This window comes from Megalobrama amblycephala, linkage group LG24 (assembly GCF_018812025.1).
Source record: "Megalobrama amblycephala isolate DHTTF-2021 linkage group LG24, ASM1881202v1, whole genome shotgun sequence".
Lineage (NCBI taxonomy): Eukaryota > Metazoa > Chordata > Actinopteri > Cypriniformes > Xenocyprididae > Megalobrama > Megalobrama amblycephala.
In genome coordinates this window covers 19,074,989-19,087,225 of record NC_063067.1, presented here as the reverse complement: position 1 = coordinate 19,087,225, position 12,237 = coordinate 19,074,989, and the positions used below count along the sequence as shown (strand labels likewise).

At 42.8% G+C, this 12,237-nt stretch overlaps 1 protein-coding gene across 4 annotated transcripts in view; it reads right to left on the bottom strand.

Annotated features, from left to right (window-relative positions):
* Positions 1-894: 894 nt before the first annotated feature.
* Positions 895-12,237, bottom strand: part of fignl2 (fidgetin like 2) — a 65,382-nt gene continuing 54,039 nt past the window's right edge. For all 4 annotated transcript variants that reach the window (XM_048178398.1, XM_048178399.1, XM_048178400.1 and 1 more), the window contains one exon: positions 895-4,395. In XM_048178398.1, coding sequence (XP_048034355.1) covers positions 2,339-4,395 — 2,057 coding nt within the window. In that variant the 3' untranslated portion in view covers positions 895-2,338. The remainder of the gene's footprint in view (positions 4,396-12,237) is intronic.

Here is a 12,237-nt window from a genome sequence, read left to right as displayed (position 1 = left end):
TAAATGACTGTTGCACCCAACTTGAAAAAAGAAATGGCTGTATCGTGGTCAGTAGACGAGGTGCAGACGTTCCTCTTGTTGGTACCCGAGGAGCGGATCCACGGCAGTAGAGGCGGCGCAACTATAATGACCAGTCTATAATTCCACCCAATTTGAAGCGGTACTAATCTGCAGTGGAAAAGCAAACTGAAAGTAAAGCGAGCCAAACCATGCCGTGCCGAGTTGTACCATGCAGTGAAAAAGCACCATTTGTTTTTATGAATAAGAATTGATGCTGATTTTTCTACACAAGATGATGTATTTGTGTGCTTAGGATGTCCCTGAGTCTGCCAGGTTCTGTAGTTTTCTGCCTCTTCGGCACTGATCAATATATGCTCCTGGGGTCATTCTGATTGACCTGTATGGCATGAGTGAAGCCACCAGCTGTACTTGAAGAGCCGAACAGTGCTATAGGGTTACTGGACATCAATCAGAATATGGCTTCTCCAAAAGGCTGTGGTGAGATAGAGGAATGGGGGATGGGAAATCAGCTCACCACATGGTTGTACATGACCAACAACCAAGGGGAAAAACCATTGTGGTAAGATGGGGTGGGCTGGGGGTAAAGGAGTGATCAGGGGCTGTTATGTCAAAGATGATCGAAATTTTACAATCCACAAAAGCCAATCTACAGAGCAGTGGTGATTTGAAGACATCTGATCACTCTACAGTATGTAGCTTTTGTGTACCCTTTAGGCAAACAAGCTGAAAAATATTTAAACATTGGTAGAGGCTGCTCCATCTGGATTGTCTATATGGTGAGCATGTTTACAATTTGTATACATTACACATGATGGTATAACACAATTTATGATTAGACATGATTAACTACCAATTATATATATATATATATATATATATATATATATCTTATTCTAAGATATAACAATCTTATTCTGATCTTTGGGTTGTTTCGATGTTGTTGTACTTGCATGGGTCATTTATAAAGGACACTGACATATGCTCTGTACCTTGGTTTCTAAAAACAGTTTGTCCAACAAAATCAAACATCTGGTTTGCCATCTACAATAACACGTCATGAAGACAATCATCACTCCATCAAAAATCTACATCAAAAATAAAGGGTAAGGATAAGGGAAAATGTATTCATAGAGAGTTAAAAACATGGATTTATGGCATCAGATATTCTCTGAAATACCTGAATTACATTCATTGTTTGTCTTGGTAGCATTTTCAAGTTTCACCTAAGAGGTAACAGCACAGATGCAGTGTGTATACAGGTCTGTGTCAGGTCTGTTGCTCACCTCCAACCTCAATGCTTACTACTAAGACCCTAAGATTACATACATTCTTTAGTTACCATTTCTGAGGTAAAGAAATTCTTCCTGAGTATTTTCAAACAAGACTACATATACTAATAAAATAAAATGAGTAAAGCAGAAGAGAGAAATAGTCATTCATGGACCCTTGCTTGTTTTTGTGTTTGAGGGTCCTGAGCAAAGGCTCTCACAAGATTGTGAGGAATGTGATGGGTTGTTAGCATATTGTTGTATTTGGAAAAATATTACCTTTAACAAAGTGTTCTTAAAGAAGTGTACCAACAATAAAAGCCTGTCTCTTTCTATTATCTGACTTTCTATGGATTAGCAATTTAATACTTTTTGGGTAGCAACGCATACTCTTTTGGTAAAATGACCATTTTGACAAAGTGCACAAGATATGACCGTGGCCTAACAATCAATTTTTCAAAATACTGTTGCTTTCTTGCCAAGAGGTTGCATAACAGTAAATACCTTTTGGTGAATGCTGTAACTTGGACAATAATGTTTTGTTGAGCATTTTTGGTAAAAACAAAGTAGTTTTGATATATCCTAAGCCCTTTAACACCAAATGATCTTTCAAGTAAATCAATGCAAAAGATACAACACCACTGGAGTGGACTGGCAATAAATAGGATCCTGAGAGCTGCAATCAATGGGGGTATTTTTCAAGAAAAGTCAAGTGATCTATAACCTCCAGGTTTAGTCCAGGATCAAGGCTAATTGGAATTCCAGTGAAATTCCAAAATATAATTGAGATTTTCTATCAGATAAGCCAAGCAACTAATAAATGCCCCTTCAAGAAAGGCCTAATATTTCATTTCTTTGGGAAAAAATAAAGTATATGTATATTTATAGAAAAACAACACACCATGGCATGTTCCCTAGATTAAATGCATTAAATCCAAAATGCCTCCCCACCATAAACTGTAATTTCTCAATGAGTTCCACTCTTTTGGCTGCAACAAGTATTTAATAAAACAAATGTAGCAGTCCCCAACCAGTGGATGACTAGGTTCTCAGTGGCTGTAAACCTTGCTCCACTCCATACAAGTGTCCAGTTCTTTGGGGGTGCTGTTAGGACGTACCTTGCAGAAAGCATTTTCAAAGTCTTGGAGGGTAGGGGAAGAAAGGGATGCAGGGAGGCCATGCAAGGGCACGGGTGCCGATGCAGAAGCTGATGCCAGAGCCTGCTGGCAGAGCTGCAGCAGCTCCCAGACAGAGAAGCCTTCTGAACGCTGCAGTACTGCTGACATCTCCCTTTCACCCAGACTGCAGCCTTGGGGCGCCAGCGCCTGCAGAAGCACGTGTCTGCGTGTGCTCCCATCTGGCAAGCCTATATGGTAACGCTTGGAGAAGCAGCGCAGAAGGGGATCTTTGATCAAATCAGGCCGTCTTGTGGTGCACACCACCAGAACCAGGCCGCTCTGACCATGCTGGGTCTTCTCTAGCTGAGCCTGCAGTTGCTGTCTGAGACCCTCCTCCTCAACGGACTCCACCTCGCTAAGCAGCACCACTGAAGGTTGTCGGGCCGTTGCAACCGAGAACAGGGTGATCAATAGTTGCTCTGCCTCTCCTTTCAATTTAGAAGCCAAAGTTGCACCACTCAGCCTATAGAAGGTAGCACCCAGTTGAGATGCCATGGATCGTGCCAGTGTGGTTTTGCCCCCTCCTTGAGGGCCAAACAGCAGGACGGTTCTGGGTGGGCAGATGGCAGGGTTGGGTCGCAGGACAGGCCACAACAGGTCTTCCTCCAGCGCTGCTTTGATGTGACAGTTCCCAGCCAGTTCACTCCAAAGCAATGCTGGACTGCAATCCTGCAGTTCTCGACTTACTAGCTCCAGCATTTGGGGCTCCATGCTTTTCATAGGATCGGAGCGCTTCTGAGAACGATGCTGGGAGAAGCCCTGCTCTGTACCTCCGTTCTCCCCAGTCATGGCTGCTGGGGGGCTGTAGTCCCCTGCGGCTCCATATGTTGGTGAAACCAAGGGCTTCAACCCACTGTACTTTCCAACTTCATCTCCTTCATGGCTTGACTGAGATGAAGGTTTACTAGGCTTAAAGGCTTGAGGATCTGTGCTGCCCGTTCCAAAGCCATTTCCACGGCACTCAGCTTTATCAGTGACCCCATATGGAGATTCTCCCCCAGCTTTCATGGGGTCATAGCTATACTTCCTATAGCGAGAACTGTCTCCATCTTCCTCATCCAGGGTCATCTCAAATGCTTTTCTCTTCAGAGAGCCCCCTGGCTCTGAGCCCCCTAGACTGCTGTTCTGATAGCCATAGCTGCCACCAACCACTGTGGGTCTTGAGGGTAGTGGAGAGGGGGCAGCTATGCCCGAGGGGATGTAAGGGGCTGTTGGGTGGGTGTAACTAGGAGCAAGGCTAGTCTGGTGAGGGTAGGTGCTAGGGGGGTAGTTGTACACAGGCGCAGAAGGTGTGTAACTGGGGAGAAGTGTGGGGTTAGGCTGAAGGGCATGTAACGAGGTTGGTGGAAGTGCTGAACTGGGTTGGGGACAGTACCCTGATGAGAGGTAGGTGCCGTTGTAACTGGGGGGGTAGTCACTGGAATGGGGCCCACTGCAGGAGCTGCTCCCGCTGTAGCCCGAGTCTGAAAGGTTGCTGTTAACAGCTGATACATTGCCAGAGCCTGGTGGGCCTGCTGATGTGGGAACCACCTTTGGCCCAGACAGACCGTCATGAGATGAAGGAGGCACTAAGGGATATACCCCATCAGTGCTGTGCGTAAGAGGCCAAGGTTCCAGTTCGCTTTTCTGGCCTCCGTTGAGAGCCCCAAAAGCTCCAGGCTCAGTGTATGCGCCCACAGCAGGGCGTTCGTATGGTGAGTCTAGCATGCCCGAGTATTTTTCAGCATAACGCTTCAGCAGGTTGGAGGCAGTAAGGGCTGAGATGTCATCATTTGCCCAGGCGTAGCTGTAGGAGCCACGGCTGCGGCTAGGGTAGAGCTCAGACTTGTGGGCAGGGGAGGAGGTGGTGGAGGACACGTCCAAATGCTGCTCAGGCCACTGGCTCAGGGGCTGGGCATGCTCCGGGTTCCAGTGCATCTTCAATAGGCCTGCGAAGATAGCAATTCGTCAGATTATGCAAGAATGTGCTATATAACAAAAATTTACATTCTAAGCATTCACAAATCAGTACTGGATGGATATAGTAATTTTTTAAAGAATTATAAGACTAGACAAAACGACTAAAGACAAATAATGGCTGATTGCAGGGCATTTTTTTTTGGTTGCTATTTGCTTGGTGAGAGGACTCTTATGGTATTGTATGCATGTACAACGAGGGAGTCTGTTTTTTGCAACAAGTATAAAAGAGAAGGGCTGTGAATTTGCTCCTTTCAAGCCCTCAGCCATGTAGCAGCCTTGTGTTGCCATCTGCAGTTCTCCCAGAGGAGAAACTGTTATCACCCTGCGCATGTTTCCCTCAATACATCCCCTCCCACCACCCCAGTCCATCCACAAAGCAATTCTCCAAAAGGCCTCTATGGCCAGCTTGACAGAAGGGGGGAAAGAGAAAGAAGAAGAAACAGAGGGGGAGAGGGAGGGACCAATATGGGGAGAAAGGGGGGGTTGGGATGGGTGGACGAAATAGTTGTGCTATTCATTGGCCACTTCCCATGAAGCACTGGGAGTGTGGAATGCCCTTTCCTCTGGCTATCTCCAGCACCGCTTTTCTGTGATTAATTATGTTGGCCTAATGCTAAGGGGATCTTAATGCACAAGAAGAGTGGAAAATAAACCTCGATAAAAAATTTCTACATCCAGTCTCTGCCCTGTCCTTTCCCCTACATAAAACAAATGCCTTTTTTGGGCATCTAAAATTGCAAAACACTTGACAGCATCACAGTTTAAAGGCACGTCATAAGAAATTAATTTTAAAATGAACCATCAAAAATCAAAATGTTAATTATTTAAGATATGCATAATTTATGCCCATTAATAATAAAAAGATCTTAATACTTCAATAGGAAGTGCATTTTGTTCTTGGTCTTTTTTCAGATTTTCATGGAGCAGAGAATTGCTTTAAAACCAGCCATTTCATGAGGCTCTGCAACTGCTCCTTCCAGAGGCATTAACTAAATTCCACACATAGCTTGACATTATTGAACTGTCAGGAATCAGCCTGGGGTGAGGGCTACAGGGGGAAATGTGGAGGTAAATGGAATAAACTGCAAATCTTCATTGTAGGCTGCAATCTGAGGAGAAAGTGATGATTTGTTATTCACACTTCTGTCAGAGTGTGCAAGCTGCTGCTTTATTGCCATTTAAATCAAGCCTCAGTTCTGTATGCTATGTTCCCCCTTACTCTTTTTCTCCCCAAAAAACTTGTCCCTCCCCCTTTGTGTGCTTTTTCTGTTTCTCAAACTCTCGGCCCCTCCCGTTGCCAAACCTTCCCATGTGTGTCTTCAGATTTAGCCTGCTATTTATTCCAAAAGATCACACCAACAGACCAGATGGCCATTGGATTACCATGTCCTTCATATTCATCTCTAGACCCTCAAGTTCCCAATGTCCAAACTAACACCTTACCCCTATTTCTAATAATAACTTCAAGATAAAACACAAAAACGATTCAGAATATGTAAACAAGGTGAACACAGGTTTTGGTCATTGTCCAGTCAGTAGAAACAGTATATGTCCAGCAGGACAATCACATCTGCAGGCTGGTTTGTGAAGTGCTGTATGGAGCACAATAATGGGGCCAGTGTGCGACAGAGATGGATGGCAGCCCAGGGGAGCTCATAAAACCTGCAACGGGTGGAAAGGAGGGGGAGTGGACAGCAGGCGCTCTGGCCGCCGTGTGTGCATGTGCATGCACGCGCATGAGTCTATGTGAGAGGATGGGGCTTGACATTAGGGAAGTCATTCAGGCGGCCAAACTGCTGTCCACTCCATCAATATACATGAGTGTGTGTGCACCAAGACACACGGGAAATCGCTTCCAAATCGAACATGGAAGTGCTATTTGGGTCAGGCTGCTTAAAGAGTTCACCTTAGTATCCTACTACCCAGCTAAAAGCGCTATCCATTAACGGTCAAAAAAACCCAACAATATCTGTAATATCTGAAACGATTCCTATACTCATTTTCTGCAGTATCGATACACTGATAACAGGTGCATGTTCTCACTCTCTCTTCCCTCCGACAGTGAGTTGACGCACTCGTCTCATTCATTTTTTTGTAAATTTAAGTTACAAATAAAGCCTCCCTATGCCATGTGTAAGCTTTTGCCACAAAAATATGAGATAATAAAAATATCGTTATGGCAGTTTTCACAAGGGTATCGAAAATGGTAAAGAATATAGATATTTTTCAAGGTATCGTATTGAAGTTAGAAATTCCATTATCGTGACAACACTACTAATCCATTAGCATGAAATCAACCACAGATGAACTGGTCTGCAATTAGAGCTACGCCTCAGCAGGGACTATCTAATAATCTAAATGTGATTTAATCTGTGTTTCTATTTAAATCACCACAGCTCCTGAAATGAACTCATTCTGGGCATTTGAGAATAGATGGTCCAATTACACAGGTAGAAGTGGGAATGACAACTAAAGGCTATTCATTTCTGTGAATAAATGACAGTTTCAAACCAAGAAATAATTTATAAAATATGCCAAAAGAGAGGGAGATGATGAGTTTTGCAGTCACACAAGAACAAAGAATGTTAAGATTAGACAAACATCAAGCTCAACCTCTTGAAATCATTTTAAAGTTTAAGGTTCTTTATTTGCATGACAAAAACTGTACATTTGTCTTGCCAAAGCATTTGCAGCATAACAGGTATAATGAGAATTATGCACTGTAAAATATAGTAAAATAATGAATGTACAAAAAATAAAAGTTGAAATTAATTGTATCATCTAATATTAATAAAATTAACTAATAAAACTGAATATCAGAAGTGCACTTTTTATAGTAGCAGTCGTATAATACTTTTCAGCAAAATTTTAATGCAACCATTGTAAAAATGCTCTAGTTGCAATAAGCCATAATTAATTAATTCCCCATTTAAACTACCAACTATAAGGTGCACATTTAAACAAAAATAATTTAAAAAAGGAGTGACTGAACTGAACAGGTAATTAAGTGACAAGCCAAATGCTGGAGAAAGTGCAGCTGTATCATGATTTTGTGTCTCAACTTGGACTCAACAACATTTCCCATCTCCCTCTCACACACATAGGCCTAAATTATAGCCACAGGAGTCAGGACCAGTTCTAATCACACATTATTAACAAAAGAGGCATAAACAGGGGGGCTCCTGGCCATTGCTTTGTGTTAGCCGCAATGAGTGGCTTGCTGTAGTGGCTCTGTGCGGGTTCGAGGCTGGCAGGGAGACAGATGTTTCCACTGCTCGCCTTACTGTCTGTGGGTCCATTGTTGCACAGCCCATCCAGCAGACGTCCTCCTGGCCTGACAATCCTGTTGGTCCTGAGACAAAAGCTGAGGGATCCTATTGTCAGAGGCCTGCCTAATTATGGAAATCTTATTAATCTATTCAAGCAGCAGTGCGCTGACAGCCTTTGTGCCGTCCTGGGATTTATTGAGGGTTCCTTCGAAGATGTGCGTGTGTGCTGCCATCTTGATATTTCACAAATATATGTGGTACCAAATAAAATAATGAATTAGTGAACATCAGTGGGTTTCAATAAACCATTTCTTTGAAAAAAAATTAGGATAACCAAGATTTTAGTTAAGACTCGCCCAATATGCGACTTCAAGCAGGATGTCGGAGCAGAAGGTTCTGCAATGTGAGAGCCAAGCAGGCCCGGCTGTTGGAGGATGCTCAGCTTTTCACAGCTCCCCAGGGGTCCGTGTGCACTTTCAGGCCGCGTCACTTTTGTTTTCCTGCCCTGAGGAACAAAACCTACATGGATGCAACAAGCCTTCTGGGACACGGGGCCATTAAACCAGGCAGATTGCACAGAGGCCAGTTGTAAACAGGAGCAGGCTGAATCAATCCAATCAGGCATTATTGTGGGCACCCATTCCGTAAACCCCACACGTAGATTTAAGTAGGTTTATCTACTAAAGACACCCCCTCAATGCTAATTCAAATATCAAATCCTACTCTTCAAGTGAGCCTCTGCAATGCAACAAACAGCACACAAGAGTACTCATTCAGCTCCCCTAACGCTGTTGAAATAAGAGACAACTTTAAAGGGAAGCAACTGGAAATAACAACACATACACGTTTGCTCAGTTCTGAGTATTTGATTAATTACTACCACTTTCTGTCAGTTAAACATCAAAACAACCAAAAAGAAGAAGTTGTACGGGTGAACAGTGAGCATCCTGTTAAGAATTATGTCCTGAAACTTCAGCCCACAGTGCTGGTATGTGTGGAACTCACTTTGAAGAACACAGATGCCACAAAAGAAGGGCTCTTTCAAGAGAGAATAAAGATGAAGGAGGGAGAGAGAGGGAGAAAGATGAGAGAGACAGAGTAGATCTGGTTGAAAAGACTGCAAAGGGAGGATTGTGTTTACATGAATTAATCACCTCAGTGCAGATAAGATGGCACCCTGCGTTCTAATCATCAGCTGATTTGTATTCCGTATACAGATGTCTCTGAATCGATGCTTTAGGCAGAGGAACTGCAAAATGTCAATGGTGTAATCCCATCGCGCACTTTAAAGTCATACAAAGCCTTTACGATAGTTATTCAAAATCCATTCTTTCTTCAGGCTGTATTAATTTATATTAAATCAATATAAATAAATTAATAGAGATAATTATTTAACAAATATTTTTAAAAATGATTTTTAAAAACACTGAAAATATACGTTTTTCAAAAATCTGTCTCCCTCTGGCTGAAAAAAAAAGTCATACTGTAGGCACATACCTGTTACACAAAACTTTTATGGTCCTGGATGTAGGCAGATCAGATAAAGAATAAAGAAAATAATGTGGTGGGGTCCTCATAATTTACAAGACATGCATAACAGGGCAAAACTATGACAATTTTTATGAAATGATGCATTAGTTACAGCAGTGTGGTTAACATGATCTCTCTGTCTCTTTCTCTTGCTCTTTCTTTCTGCTCATCTGCTCCCTTTTCATGGGCCTAAAAAGATGTAATAGCAGAAGAGGCGGTGGGCCTTACGAGTTTTCACACCTGCTCCTCTGCGCACTGCCAGACGCCATGGCTCTTTTCAGCCAGGCCCCGTGGGGTCCCTAGAGGAAGGAGCCTATCTGCTAGAGTGGCAGTGAATGATCAGATTTTTTTTCCTTCTCTCTCTCTCTCCTCTTTCTCACTAGTCATCCATGTGAGCTGCAGTCCATAATCTTTCAGCTTTGAAGGTGTTATTGCTTTGCCATTTGGGACAATCTGTGGGTTCATTTTAATGATGATTACAGTAAATTTTGAGTGTCAACAGTGCGAGAATAATGAAAAATCAGCATTGCTGACAAATGCATAACATAATGTAGGCTATTACTCATGGGAAATTGATTCATTAGAAATTATTACATATTTGAACATTTGTACATTTCAAATTGTCTACATCTTTTCCTTTAAGTCTGAAATCAGTACACATGTTTGATTAAATAGGCACATGATGGAAAAATGAAAGTGCCATGTTGTCAAGAGCAATATCTACATGTATAATTTGTGAATGATATGCACTAAAAATGAGAAAACCCCATAGGCCTTGGTGGTTTGAATGAATGATTAGATGCTCATGATTTTACAAACAATATCCCCACCCCCTTGACCAGCTAATTTTTGTCCACAAATGGCCAAATGCCTGGCACCCCTCCCCTTTAAGAAAAACAGGGGTCCTATTTTCTGCGGCCGCAGGCCAGGTTTAGGTCATTGTGTCCACTAATATATCAAAGAACAGCTGTCCTTAGGCTCTGTGATGACCAATCACCCCCTTCCATCTGTCCCTCTTACCCAATCTCTTCTCCATCTCCCCCTGTTCTCCTCCATCTCCTTCTTCCAATCTCTCTCTTCCCCCCCTCCCTCCTTCCTTTCCACCCTGCCCCCTCACGAAGTTCCCGAACTGAGTATCAGTGCCCTCTCTCTCGAATTCCCTGGCCACTTTATTTAATAACCCTACAACCGTGTTGGGATTTTCTGTGTGCACATTCACAGATATGACTTGGATTGAATGCAGGACATATAGTATGTAGTTTTGACTTTGTAGACTACATATCAGACAAATACTGATGTTACACAAATGACTCACTCCAGTTTAAAGGGATAGTTCACCCAAAAATACAAAATTCTGTCATTTACTCACCCTCATATCATTCCAAATACATTGCTTTCCTTGGGAATCATTGACCTTTGCAGTGTTAGAGTCATGCCTTTATATATCTTCTGCAGAACAGAAATGAAGATACTTTGAAGAACGTTTTATCCGGTTTTGTCTATACAATGACTTTCATTGTACTTCTTCTGTGTTCCAACTTCCAAAGTCATACAGGTTTGGAAAAACATAAGGGCACAATTTTCATTTCTGAGTGAACTATACCTTTAATTAGAGAAGCACGGACAAGCCCTTTGAGGGATATCTTGGAGCAGTGATTGCAAGCTTGATACCCAATAACCCTCAGAAGTCCGGGCCTTAATTGGAAGCATAATTGTGGCCTAATGAGCTGTCTTCAACAATGGTGAGATGATGAGCTGAGGCAGGAGTATGTGTATGTGGTTGAATGTGTATCTCTAAGCCGCTTTTCCTATGTCCGCCACTTCTCTTCCATCTCACTGACTGCACTGCAGGCTAATTAAAGTCCATTCACACCCACCGCTAATGACCCCGCGCTCATTCACACAAACACTTCAGCACCTTGCCTGTTTACTCAAGGGTCCACATGCCTCTCCAGAGCCGTATTCACCCTGTCGCTCTCATTAGAATAGATGTGTTTGATGCTCGTTGTTAATCGTTCCTTCTGCAGCATCCAACGCACCCCTCCCTATAGACCGAACTCAAAGCCTTAATGACTTAACAGATGCAATTAGAGTGCTTCATCTGCCCAGGCCTTTAGTGTGGAGAAGGGAAGAAATGAGGTTATAAAGCAAGAGAGCTGAGGCTGTGCTTGTTTCTCTTTATACAAGGAATATGTCGGACAGCAGGGCCCCCAAGCAACAAGAGTTAGAGCACTCATGGGCTGCTGGCCTGGGACTGATTTAAGGGTGTGTTTGAAGTGCAGATTACAGATTCTTTGCACCAAATCCCTCCAGGAGTATCCATGGCCCCAGGAATCTCTCTCAGATTTCCTTCAGCTCTGGCTCTGAACCTCTTCAGCTTGTGGTTCCTACATGCTCATCAATGCAACACTTTTGTTTGTGGATGCAACGAGAGTATATGTAATTGCATGTGACAGACATCAAACAAAATACTCAAACGCACATAAGGAGTACAAAAATGCCTATCCTCTGGAGTCAAACATAAACACTGATGTCAGAAATGCTCAGTTGCTCCACAAAGAAAATTCCAGCATGGATGTGACACTATTCACATATATACTACATAAGCTGCCCTACATTCACCTGGCTCCGGCACAGTCGAATTATGAGGCAGAATGAACGTGAAGGACATATCAGGACTGGGAATGACTGGGAGGAAAATGTATTTGCCTGGCTTTAAAAGCTCAAAGGGTAAACAGGAGGGATATCTAACACCTTTGTGTGCTGTCCTAATATCACACTAGACACTCACGGAAACATTCACACACGTATATGCACAGTCTACAAACATCAAAGTTTAGAAACAAAAAGATCAGTTCCAAAATCTAAATGCATGCTGCAGCACTGGAAAATCAGGATCTGTGATATTAGCCAACTAAAATCAGTGGCTAAGAGGTGTTTGCACTAAACTGCACACAAACAACAACTTTCCAGATCCTCAAAGAATTCAAAATATTCTGACAGGGCTTTGTG